The sequence below is a fragment of the Cetorhinus maximus genome, chromosome 8, assembly GCF_964194155.1.
Source record: "Cetorhinus maximus chromosome 8, sCetMax3.hap1.1, whole genome shotgun sequence".
In the NCBI taxonomy this organism is placed as follows: domain Eukaryota; kingdom Metazoa; phylum Chordata; class Chondrichthyes; order Lamniformes; family Cetorhinidae; genus Cetorhinus; species Cetorhinus maximus.
In genome coordinates this window covers 4262425-4276009 of record NC_135886.1, presented here as the reverse complement: position 1 = coordinate 4276009, position 13585 = coordinate 4262425, and the positions used below count along the sequence as shown (strand labels likewise).

General features: G+C 41.3%; 1 protein-coding gene across 1 annotated transcript in view; it reads right to left on the bottom strand.

Annotated features, from left to right (window-relative positions):
- LOC144683380 (solute carrier family 41 member 1-like) overlaps positions 1–13585 on the bottom strand; it is a 56226-nt gene that overhangs the window by 22925 nt on the left and 19716 nt on the right. Inside the window, exon 2 of the mRNA XM_078546335.1 lies at positions 7479–7586. Within this exon, the coding sequence (XP_078402461.1) occupies positions 7479–7586 (108 nt within the window). The remainder of the gene's footprint in view (positions 1–7478; positions 7587–13585) is intronic.

The following is a 13585-nucleotide window of genomic DNA, read 5'->3' as shown; positions in this document are numbered from 1 at the left end:
AGGTTCTAAGGAGCATCTTAAAAGGTGGGGCGTGGTGGGGGGGAAGAGAGAGAGAGAGAAACGAGACAAAGAAACGTTTAATGAGGGAATTGCTGAGCTTAGGGCCTAGACAACAATGGCATAGCCGCCATTGTCAAAGTGATGGAAAATTGAGGACAGAATTGGAGGAGCACAGAGATCTCCAAGGTTTGTAGGGCTGGAGGAGATTTTAGAGGTAGGGAGGGGTGGGGCTATGGAGGGATTTGCAAATTAGGATGAGAATTTTAAAGTCAAGGCACTGTTGGACCAGGGTTCAAAGGACTATGTGCTCCCCACTTACCAAACTATGGTCAGGAAATTTAATTGGAGGCAAGATGAGACCCAGCAAAATAAAACCTATGGAGAAAAGGGATGGAGATAGGTAGAAGAAAGAAAATAAGTCCGGCAATGTTAATGCAGTTTCAAATACTCGTCGTGTTTTTTTAAAATTGAGTTCACAATGTATGCTTTGGTTACAAAAAATGTTTCCTTTTTGAAGTATCCAAACATTTATGAAAATTATAAGTGGAGATATGATTAACATTTTGTTTGAATTTCATAGCAGATGTTTCTACCCAAGGTTCAGTATTCATTCAAATAGATTATCCTACAGTAGAAGGTTTGGACTAATTTCAGCAGCATTCAGCATGCAAGAACTGGCAATACTCTCTGCAAACTGTAGAAGAATGATGTGGATCAGGAGGACTAAACAGAAACATAAGCCAGATCAAGGAGCCAACAGCCCCAGAAGTGACTCGTAAAGTACAATGCACAGGTGCAGTTGCTTCGTGTCTTCCCAGGAGCCAACAGCCCCAGAAGTGACTCGTAAAGTACAACTGCACAGGTGCAGTTGCTTCGTGTCTTCCCAGGCTAATGAGCTACAAAGATTACACGTGTACGCATAGAAATACATAGAAGTTAACATATGAAAACAGTCCATGTCAATGTTTCCCCTCGACACAAAAGCAAACCATCCCAATCACTTTGCTTGATGTAAGCTTGTGGGCATGTACCAGATTACTAATGATGTCTCAAGCGAGGTGAAATGTACACTCCAAGTAAAAGGCTGAGCTCATTTGCAGCTCTTTGCCCTAAATCTGTACAACAATCTTTTCACACATCGAGAAACCAAGCTGTATGGCCAGGGGTCATAGGGCAAGGTTGAAAGGTGCAAATTAAGGTGTTGAAAAAAAAAGTCAAAAAGGCTGCAATATCAAACAAGCTGCTTTTAACACTATGTGTCTTGGTACAGTTGACTATACTGTTCTCCCTTTTGCCTTTGTTGTATGCAGCCGGCTTTTCTGTGAACTGTGGGCACTGTGGGGCCTCTGCATGTGCGTGTGCACACGTGGCTGTGACATTTGACAAGTAGGAAATAGGTCTTCCTGGCCACTGGTCTTAATAAAGTGTTGCATTTATTTTGGCCCAACCACCGGCTACTTGAGAACAGTATTACAGGAGCCAGCAGCCGAAAACCAGCATAAAGGGAGTTTCAAAATGTTAATGAGACCCTATGTGACCCTATACTTGAACACATTTTGTTCCCCTTCTATCTTTTGTTGCTCAGAACACTTCAGCCTGCACAGCTAAAGGTGTGTACAGGGATGTCAAGAACTTTGTCTGTCAGCAATGTTGGTTTTTCTTTTATTTTTCCAGCCATCGCAACCACTAGGCAGAAGGCCCTTTTTTTGAGTCTCTCTCCTCCTCCATCAACCTGCGAGTTTTATTTGTATGTGGCCAAGGCATTTCGGGGCATGGTTGTATGCACAATCAATGCAATTCAAGGACACTTTCAAGACTGTATATTGTATGAAATGTAAATTGTTCCATTATGTATTATAATCTGGTTTTTATTTATTTGTATTCTGAAATACAAATTTCACAACTTTCCATTTTAAAAAACATGATCCATTTAGAAACTTCAAAGGAGGTTCCTAATGTTATATGCCAAATCAGCAAATTTTCTAAAAATGCAGAGTGTGAATTTTTTTTCAAGAAACATAGGAGCAGGAGTGAGCCATTCGGCCCATCGAGCCTGCTTTGCCATTCAATTAGATCATGGCTAATCATCCACCTCAACCCTACTTTCCTATGCTATCCCCATATCGCTTGATGTCATTAATATTAAGAAATTAATAATTCTGTCTGGAACATGCTCAATGTTTGAGTTTCCACAGCCCCCCGAGGTAGAGAATTCCAAAGAGTCACCCACCACCCTCAGTGAAGATATTCCTCCTCATCTTAGCCAACTGTTGAGCTAAATGTCCTGTAGTTTCCTGTCTTCTGTCTCCCTCCTATCTCAAATAGAGGAGTTACATTCACTATTTACTTTCTACAATCTAAGGAACTTAAAACCACAGTGTTTACTATCTCAGCAGCTACTTCTTTTAAGACCCTAGGACAAAGTCCATCAGGACCTGGGAGCTTGCACTTTTTACATGCGTGTTGTAGTCTGGAGATACAAATGGTGAAGGTCGAGGCCCCAACTTTCTTTCCATCACATGGCTGACCAGGAATCTCTCCCACTCTTACCACCTGGCGTGTGTTAGAAGGATGTGCTGGTTGATACTCAACCTGTTTAGTCATGTTATGAATGCACCTTCTTTGTCCATCAAGTTCTGGGTTGGGGTTTGAACCCAGAGCTTCTGGCTCAGAGGTGGGACGCTACCCATTGCGCCACAAGATGACCATCTCCAGATGTCTCTTTACAATAGAACAAAACAAATCCGGCCATTGTATTTAAAACATTGGTATTGATACGACAAGGAAAAGTTCTCTTGAAATTAAAGTCGATTTACAAAATCAGAAGTGATATTTATTAATCAAGGATGCATTATCTTTAACATTGGGTGCCAATTTAGCTCCCTAGTGGGAATGAAATAAAGCATGGTTTTGAACACAATATGTAATCAGTAAGAGTGAATTTGTTTATTGGAGTTTTACCCATAGATCAAGTATGTAAAATCAAATGTAATTAAAATGATTGGCCATGAAACACCGTGAAAAGAAAACACAATTTAACATGTTAAGTTGCAACTGAGATCAATACTCCAAGTCTGCTAAATGCTAATGTTTGTTTCTTCTCTCTTGTGTTTTTCAGTTAAGACTACCCTGCTGCAAACGGAGAAGTGAAACATCTATTGACTTTTTCTCACTAGTTATTCATTTTAGGTGTTCAAGTTATTCCCATGATATAGTTATTAATTGTGCAACATCAAACAGTATTTAGCAAATCCCAATTCATAGGGTCATGTTTTTCCCCTTAAGTATCAGTCTGGATGACAAACTCATGTCATGGAAGTACTTATGTCATGGAAGTGGGGTTTGAACTCTCAACCTTCTGACAGAGGACAGAAGGTTTCCACTAAGCCAAGCAGACACTAAAATAGGGGGTAATTTTTAACTTGCCAGCCAATCTGAAAATTGGTAATGTGGGTTGGGAGTCAGTTTTCTATTCTGTTAATTTCAAATTCAACTGTTTCTATGACAGCCTAAACTAAAATGTCAATTTTATTCTCCAAAACAATACATTGAAAATCTTAACGCTGTACTCCTGCGCTCTCCCCATACCTTTTGACGCCTTTAGAGTCCATCTATTTCCTTCTTAAATATCAAAATCATTGTTTGGGAAGACCAATAGTTTGCTCCAAGTTGTTTCAGGTCACTCCATAACTTTCGTTTATGGCCCTTTGACCTTGCCTGATAGCATGGTAGGAGGGGGTTATCAGTTATTTGTAGAGGGGATAGCCCTCGTCACTGAGCAGCTGTCTTGGAGGCCTGAAGTGAAGACTGGCACAGGATAAACAATGTACTGCTTAAATTATTTTTTAAAAAAATATGTTCGTTCATGGGACGTGGGCATTGCTGGCTAGGCCAGCATTTATTGCCCATCCCTTATTGCCCTTGTTCAGAGGGCATTTAAGAGTCAACCACATTGCTGTGGGTCTGGAGTTGGATGTAGGCCAGACCAGGTAAGGATAGCAGATTTCCTTCCCTAAAGGACGTTAGTGAACCCGGTTTTTTTTTTACAACATTCGCCAATGGTTTCATGGTCATCATCAGACTTTTAATTCCAGGTTTTTATTGAATTCAAATTCGACATCCGCCATGGTGGGATTCGAACTCGGGTCCCGAGAGTATTACCCTGGGTCTCTGGAATATTAGTCTAGTGACAATACCACTATGTCACCGCCTCCCCCTACAGACAGAAAGAATGTGTACACAAATTGTGCCTGTTTGGGCTAGACAAAATAAGTGGCTATCATTCACTGGTTATTCCTCAGGGAAATGCTTGACCAGAGTCAAGCTGCCTGGTTTAAATTTCAAACAATGCTTGGCAGTTAACTGTCAAGTTCTCCATGGCAACGCCTCTCCCAATCAGAGGCTACTTGCCAACCAGTCAGCACTCTTCACAGACAGTATAAATGGTTGGTCCCTTTAGATTTGGTATTCTTGCAAATTGTCCTGATGAGTGCAAGATGAAAAGTTTTGACAAAAAATATTTTTTTTTCAGCAATACAAAGTATAATTTTTTTGGGAGGTGGGAGTTAGCCAAGTCTCCATGCTGCCATCAACCAAAAAATTTTTATGCGCACACTTCAAATTAAACTTCCAATTTTTCTGAAAATCCTCGGCACACTTCAGAATTTAGGACGCGATGGTGCAATTTTCCAACTTTGCCACCCAGGAGATAACCCGGACAAGTGAATTATCCACCCATTGAAGAACCTGTTCAGTTTTAGTCTATTGAAAAGGTTGCATATTGTCCAGGCGAGCTTAACCAAGGCTTTCCCCTCCCGTTACCACATTCTACTTCATAGCATTGTTTTTTTTCAGTCGACATTTTATAAACTTTTCGGGGTGCAGGGCCCCTTAACTACTGATACATGTCTGGAGACCCCTTGCCTGCAATTCCAATAGGTGACCTCAGTTAATTACAGGGACGAAAATTCTATAATTGCAGAAAATAGTTAATGACCTAAGTTCACAAGTTTACAAAGTCATTTTAGTAATCTACTTGCTTACTTCAAGGGTCTGGGGATCCTAGTTTGAAAGGAAGAAAGCATATACGTCAGAAAATAGTGGCCACATTTCAAAAGTATTTTAATGATTGTAAAACACTTTGGGGCATCGTGAAGTCATGAAAGGCACTATATAAATGCAAGTTTATATCAGCCATCAACAGCCTGGAGGTTACCATTGACTAGAAACTTAACTGGAACATCTATATAAATGTGGTTACAACAGCAAGTCAGAAACTGGGGATTCTCCAGCGAGTAACTCACCTCCTGACTCCCTAGAGCCTGTCCAGCATCTATAAAGGCACAAATCAGGAGTGCAATGGGCTATTCTTCACTTGCCTGGATCATTGCAGCTCCAAAAACAGTCAAGCAGCTCAAAACAAACCAGGAAAAAAGTAGCCCACTTGATTGGCACCCCACCCAACACCTTAAATATTCAGTCCCTCCACCACCGACGCACAGTGGCAGCAGCATACCCATCTACAAGATGCACTGCAAAAATGTGCCATGGTGTCTTTAACAGCACCTTCCAAACCCTTGGTCTCTACCACCTAGAAGAATAAGGACAGCAGAAGCAAGGGAATGCCACCACCTCTCAAACTACACACCATCCTGACTTGGAACTAAATAGCCATCCATTCGTTGTCTCTGGGCCAAAAACCTGGAACTTCCTTCTTAACGGACTAATTCTGCAAAAGGCACTGTTGACTTTGACATGAAGGTCTCAGGCTTGACACCCACAAGTCTGTCCTGGGATAGTGAATTTTAGTTAGGGTGTCATTAGGGGCATTGTACTTTGGTGCAGTATCACTGGGTTGAGATTGGGGGCTAGTCAATCAGGGTTCACAGTCCTGGTTACTGCCCATTGCCTCACAATGGAATTAGTGTGTGTTCACATGGGTGTATGTATCTGATGAGGTGCTAATGTTGGTCATCAGGTGTCACATGATGAGAGGGTTTTTGAGTTATTACAGCACTGCTTTAAACCAATGGAACTGTTCCACAACACAAATCAGCATCATCAGAGCAAGGTGAAAGAAAAAAAAATGAAAAGATAGATTTGTTTTTAATACTGTAAGAAACTGACATTTAATTGTTTAACTGGAACAGAAAAACGATGCAGACTTAAATCCCATTACTAGGCATTTATTTACCCTATCATCACAGCTGACAAGGCAATATGGTTTGAAAGTTACCAGTGCATGCAAAACTACACAAACATTTAATTGGCTGATGTGGATAACCCAAGTTCCTTCGAGGATTAAGGCACATTCAGAAGCAGCCAATCATTACAAAATGCATGTCAAAAGCTCCTATTTCACAGTTTGAGCATTCAGAAAGATTACGTGCTTAAATTAGTACAAAATTTGATAGGGAGAAATAAAAACTGTTTTGTTTTCAAAAAGTGGCTCTGAATTGTTCTGTAGCAGAATATCAGATTCCCTTTGAAACTCCAGTTATACACCTAAAGTGTGGCACTGAGGAAAGTGGGCAAACTGGAAGACCTCCTAGTGGCTCAGCCCCTGGGTCTGGCCAAGGCGGTTGGGCTACAGTTTCAGGTTGGCCCATGGGTAGGTCACTTTAGCTGCCTGCTTCCCTTCCACAGTCTTGCCTGTGCCCAGGTGGCCCTGGAGAGGAAGCAGTGTCTGCTGACATGCTTGTGGCCTTCTGTCACCAGTAGGCCCCAAAGGGGTGGTGGACACCAGTGGCTATATTATTTAAGTTTATAAAGCTCCCTTTCGAAAAAAAAAAATAATTCTTTCATGGGATGTGGGCATCGTTGGCAAGGTCAGCATATGTTGCCCCTCCCTAACTGCCCCTGAACAGAGTGGCTTGCGAGGCCATTTCAGAGGGCAGTTAAGAGTCAACCACATGGCTGTGGGTCTGGAGTCACATATAAGCCAGACCAGGTAAGGATGGCAGATTTCCTTCCCTAAAGGACATTAGTGAATCAGATGGGTTTTTATGACAATCAATGATAACTTAATGGTCGCCAGTACTGAGACTAGCTTTCAATTTCAGATTTTTATTAATTGAATTTTAAATTCCATCAACTGGCCTACTGTCAGTTGCAGTGTACTCTTCATTAAATTTTAATGACAAGCTTGATCTTCGTTTTAATCAGGATGAGGGAGGAATGAAAGTAATTTCAAATTATTTTAAAAACGTGGTTGAATTCCACACCTCGTTTAAACAACTTGATACCTTAACCCACATTTGTATAACTAAACTCCCCATCTCCACTTCCTCAGCATGAGGAATGCGATAAAATTGTTAACAAATATTAACAGATATGAACATGTAGAACTACAAAAGGAAATATATTGATTTTTATGAAGTGGATCAAAAAGCCACTGAACTACCTTTCTCCCAGTAAAAGGTTGAAGTTGTGCGGCTCACTAAAGATGAACAGGATGCTTTTAATGTCAATTTACTCACCGCAGTAGAGAGTCTGGAGGCGAGAGTCATTTCTAAGTTGCCCTTGAGGCCAAGCAAAGCAGGCACGAGAATGAAAACCTCCGTCACCTCTTTAAACACATTCCAGTGCTGAAAAGAGAAAAGGAACAAGCACACATGTGACATGTGATGTAATAAAAAAGGCCAAACAAACATACAAATTTTCGAAATAGGGGAAGTAGGTCATTCGGCCCCTCAAGTCTGCTCCGCCATTCAAGATGATCATGGCTGATCTGTTTGTGTTTTGAGTTCCAAATTCCCATCTACCCCCGATAACCTTACAAGAATTTATCTACCTCTGCCTCAAAAATATTCAATGACCCCACTTCAGCCACCTTCTGAGGCAGAGAATTCCAAAGTTGCACAACCCTCAGAAAAAAATTTTCATCTCTGTCCTAAAGGGGCCACCACTAATTTTAAAACAGTGCCCCCTAGTTCTGGACTCACCCACACAAGGAAACATCCTTTCCTCGTCCACCTTATCAAGACCATTCAGGATCTTATCTACTTCAAATCAAGTCACCCCTCACTCTTTAAAACTCCAGTGGAAACAAACTCAGTCTGTCCAACCTTTTCTCATAAGACAACCCGCTCATTCCAGGTATCAATCTAGTAAACCTCCCCTGAACCGCCTCCAACGCATTTACATCCTTCCTTAAATATGGAGACATCAATGCTGATATTATGGTAACCTTTCCCAAAGGCCAACTTAGGCTATTCCGCTGTATTACACAGAAAATACAGCTCTGAAACAGGACATTTGGCCATACAAATCCATTCCAGCATTTACAATCCACTCACACCTTCTCCCATCCTTCCCCGTATAACTTTCTATTTCCTGGCATTCCCATAAATGCATCTGTACTATTCGCCTCAATCACTCCCTGCGGTAGCAAGTTCCACGCACACACTATTCTCTGGGTAAAGAGCTTTCTTTGGAATACCTCAGTTGACCTCTTGGTGACTATGTAATATTGATGACCTCTAGCTTTGCTCCTCCCCACAAGTGAAAATTATTGTACACAGCATATTCCTCCTGACCACTTTGTCAGACACCCATCATTGTGAAGTATCTGCTTCAAGTCAGGAGAAAATAGCAAGTCATACAAAATGCTGCTCAGGCACTCCTCAAATAATACCAATTGATAGCAAGATTTGAACATTAAGCAATATTTGCTATGAACAGGAGTCAAGTTAAAAAAAAACAATGATGTTGCACTAAGCATGATTTTGGGGTCATTCTGGATGAATGAGGAGAGCTAAGGTGGGCCAAATGGCCTCCCTCATTGGCTATGGTCATTGCTATTGTACTTCCTCATCCAAATTGTGTCAGCTGCTGCTCAGTTGATAGCATGGTCACCTCTGTGTCACAAGGTTCCAGGTTCAATTCCAACTCCAGGAATCGAACACAAAAATAAAAGCTGGCACTGTCAAGAGTTGTCGTCTTTTGGATGAAATGTTAAACTGAGGCTCTGTCTGCCAGCTCGGGTGGACATAAAAGAACCCATGGCACTATTTCAAAGAAGGGCGGAGTCATTTCTGGTCTCCTAGCCAGTACGTGTACCTTAATCAACATTGCAAAAAGAAAACAGATTATCTGGCCATTATCCCGTTGTTGTTTGAGTTTGTGTTGCATACAAAATAACTGCTGCATTTCCTATACGGTGACTACACTTCAAAAGTAATTCATTAGCTGTAAAACTTTGTGATGTCCGGCGATTGCCAAAAGTGTGACATTAATGCAAGTCTTTCCTTTTCTTTTTTCAAATACTCCCTCCAGCCCATTCGCTTCTGGAGCTCAATCTGGCAACCTAGGCAAGTCAAATAGTGGTAAAAGCAAAGAACTGCGGATGCTGGAAATCCAAAACAAAAACAGAAACAGAAATACCTGGAAAAACTCAGCAGGTCTGGCAGTATCAGTGGAGAAGAGCACAGTTGACGTTTCGAGTCCTCATGACCCTTCAACAGAACTGAAGGGTCATGAGGACTCGAAACGTCAACTGTGCTCTTCTCCGCCGATGCTGCCAAACCTGCTGAGTTTTTCCATGTCAAATAGTGGTGCAGGTACAGTGTCTCAATCCGGCTATCTAAAAAAGCAGCAATGTCTGAAAACTGGGCTTTTTTTTTTTAAAGCTGCCATTGCCCGACTTTCCCTTCTCACCAACATCTTTGGTCTAACTGTCTGGCTGGGAAACTCCTTGGAGCTGCTCTCACTCCACCACCAACACTGCACTGAAGGGCAGCAGGAACCCCATTTACATACATAAATTGAACTTCTGCCACGCTGCCAGCAAAGTAACACTGACGTGCCCAAAGCAGCTCCAAAGAATTCCCCGGCTTATCTTACAGCACTGTCTCCATTTCTTTCACAATTGCGATCTTTACTTGAAAAACGTACCCTCAACGCTCTGCATGCCCTGACCCAACATGACCTTAACCGCCCGGCCCCAAAGCCGGCAAGATCCGAAATCCAGCACAGACTCGGTCCCGAGGTCGCCAGGTTTGAAACACTGCACTTGTAAACTAGTTTGAGTAAATAATCAATCAAGGGATCGGTACTCAAGAGGCAGATTAACCATCAATACACTCCACACCAAAAGAATTTACAGGGAATTTGAAGTAATCCATTATTTTTGATTTACAGGTAGACGTTAAACTAAAACATTTTTAAACAGCATTGACAAAATAATGGCAGCCATTTTATAAGAGCCAATGGTATGAGGGAGATGAAACATACATCACTGAATGTGAATATGTCAGTAGCTTTGAGGTATCCTGGCTGAACATTGGATTGCTATTTAATGCAGTTTCTCAAGATTTTAGCAATTCCTCTTAGCCAAGTTTCAATTAGATCAACTGCAATGTTCCAATGATCCTACATAACAAGCCAAGCTTGAAGCTTGTTCTGCACAGAGAAAATCTCTCTCTCCACACCATTGACTCCCCGTCTCCACACTAGCCCTTTCTCTTCCTCTGCGGTCCATGTCAGTCCTCTCCCGGGGCAGAAACCAGCAACTTAACTTGGGAACAATAAGGCATGCACGGTTCAGAAGGCCAAGATTCATCTTCCCATGCAATGCAACTCAACAAATAGCTAAAGATCGGAAATTGTTAGTTAGCAAAATAGCACCCGAAAGTTCAAGTTCTCACACTTCAGGCTGTGTTTGATTTTTGCCCGAATTTAAATTTGAGGAATTCTGATGAAGCCATCTATGCCACTGAAATTTAATCACTCACTCAATATCATTAAAATCAAAATGGGGGAAAGAAAACTGATGCGTGAAATTGACAGACACTATTTAGAAAGCTTCTAAGCTGTAATGGCACAGAGTAGGGCATCAGATATATCCTAACTAGAGCTCTTGAGCCTTTGCTCAGCTCAGAAGTCAGGGCACAACTCAGCTCTATTTGGGCTTGTAAACCCTAAGTCTGACCATGAGGATCTGTTAATATCAGTTTGAAATAAGCACAGATTAACAGGGAAATGGATTCAGACTGTGAGTGATCAAGGAGGCTTCTGAGCATAAACCCAAGGGGTCCATAGAGGCTAAAAACTTGGACACTCCTGTTTGCAGTTACTCACTGACAGAATGTTCAATCCACTTTTCACCCTCAATGAAATAAAACACAAGCTATTCTATCAAATCAAATGTTTAGCCATAGGTTTGGGAATGGTTCATTGCACAGTAAGTGGGTATATTCACACCAAAAATACAGTCGCCGATTACCAGCCAGCCATTTAATTACTTTAAATAAATTAATAACCATTTGATGGGTCATTAGTATGCAAAATTTTCTTCCCTAGAAAGCAGTGGAGGCTGGGCCATTGAATTCATTCAATGCAGAGTTAGACAGATTTTTGATAGACAAGGGAGTCAAGGGTTATGGGGGGCAGACAGGAAAGTGGAGTTGAGGCCACAGTCAGATCAGCCATGACCTTATTGAATAACGGAATAGGCTCAAGGGGCCAAATGGCCAACACCTGCTCCCAGGTCCTAAGTTGCTATTTCCTAACCACTGAAATATTCAAGAGAGCCAAACAACAATTATGCATCTAAGAGCACAAAGAGCTTCCGTCAGTACTGGGAATGTGAATTCTACTTCTTTGCTCATCTAGAAAATGAGGTGCAAAGATACAGATTAAAACTGGATGCTTTGGAATGTTACCCTGCATCTACGCAACAGAAAACATACCGTACAGAGCAGGGCATCCTATTTAAAGGATAAACTTGAACTCAAGTAATTTGACAGCTGTTTGGAAAGATCCATATGAGGCATCCACGTGTGTCTCATTACATTCCACTGGCTATAAATCAAATGCAGTCAAGAAAGTTTGCTACCGAGCTTTCAGTTAAAGGGCTGGTCATCAGCATAATAAATAAGACTACAGAAGGCATGTTTTAGTGTTTCTTCTTCACACACACATATACGGGCTGCCACTGACAGCCAGTTCCAACTCCACTTAAGGGCATCTGTAATTGACACCTTCATAATAGCAGTCTTTATGCAGAGTAAGAGGCGTAAGTCAAGGCTGCTCATATGTAGTGTCACCCAAAATAAGACTCAATGTGGTTACAAATGCCGTGTAATCTGCAATGCCTGAGGACTTCAATTTGATAAACAGGAACAAAGGAACAGAATTTGGTCCATCCAGCCTGCTCAAAGCCATGTACAAATTGTGCACAACTTTTAAAAAAATCCATTAGAAAGTGATGGCCAATGTCAGTTCCTTGTATTCTTCCTTACCCCCTCCCCATCTCTAATCTCCCCCAGCCCCACTACCCTCCTAAGATATCTGGACTCATCTAATTCTGGACCCTCGAACATCACCAATTTTAAACATTCCACCACTGGGGGTTGTGCCTTCAGCTACCTGGACCCTAAGCTCTGGAATCCTCTCCCTACATATTTTCACCTCTCTACCTCTCTGTTCATGGGATGTGAGCACCACTGGCTAGGCCAGCATTTATTGCCCATCCCTAATTGCCCTTGTTCAGAGGGCACTTAAGAGTCAACCACATTGCTGGTGGGTCTGGAGTCACATGTAGGCCAGACTGGGTAAGGACAGCAGATTTCCTTCCCTAAAGGGCATTAGTGAACCAGATGGGTTTTTACAACAATCGACAATGGTTTTGTGATCATCATCAGGCTTTTAATCCAAGATTTTTACCAAATTCAAATTTCATCATCTGCCTTGGTGGGATTTGAACCCAGGTCCTCATAGTATTACACTGGATCTCTGGATTACTGGTCCAGTGACAATACCACCACCTCCCCTTTGAACAAGTTTCTGAACATCTTCCCTAATATCTTCTTAAATGACTTGTTATATTTTGTTTTATAATGCTACTGCGAAGCCTCTTAGGATGTTTTATTACATTAAAGATGTTATACAAATATAAGTTATGCTCTCTATTTAACTTGTTCTGGCACCTGTAAGGACTGTTTAAATTTCTGACATTACTAATGTAATGTAATGATATGTTTTTTGAGTCACTTTTTGAATTGTTCTTGCAAAAATTCAAAAGAAGAAATGTTAGAAAACTACAAGTGCTTTGGAAGATTAAGTCCACGTCATGTTTCAGAATTTCTGCTATGTAAGGATCTTGGTATTGTGTGTCATATATACCAATGTTATTTTTAAGTTAAATACAACTGACAAGGGATTAGGATTGCTCCAGGGTTCTGAATATTGTGCAGGATAGTGGGGAACAGGAATATATATTAAAACTATATTGACCAGTTTATAAAATATATCTTTGGATAGACTTTATCTGAGAAAAGGCCATATATGAATCGTTAAAGTTCTTATGTGCACAGGCAAAAGTGGCCATGTAGAGTAACTATTATAATTTAATCCAACTAACTTCAGTTCCCTCCTTATGTACAACAAAAATAATAAAGTGCTCCACACTGAACCAGTGAGCGCTCAGTTCCATTATGGTCTAGTGCACTGGCAAGGTGCTCTGTATGAGATTGGTGGCCTACAGGAAGATTCACTGATGTGAGACTCCCATCTGACCACAACAATTCCAGCAATGCAAAAACATCAAGAACATCAAAAGGCCTGGAGGGGAAAAAAAAAACAT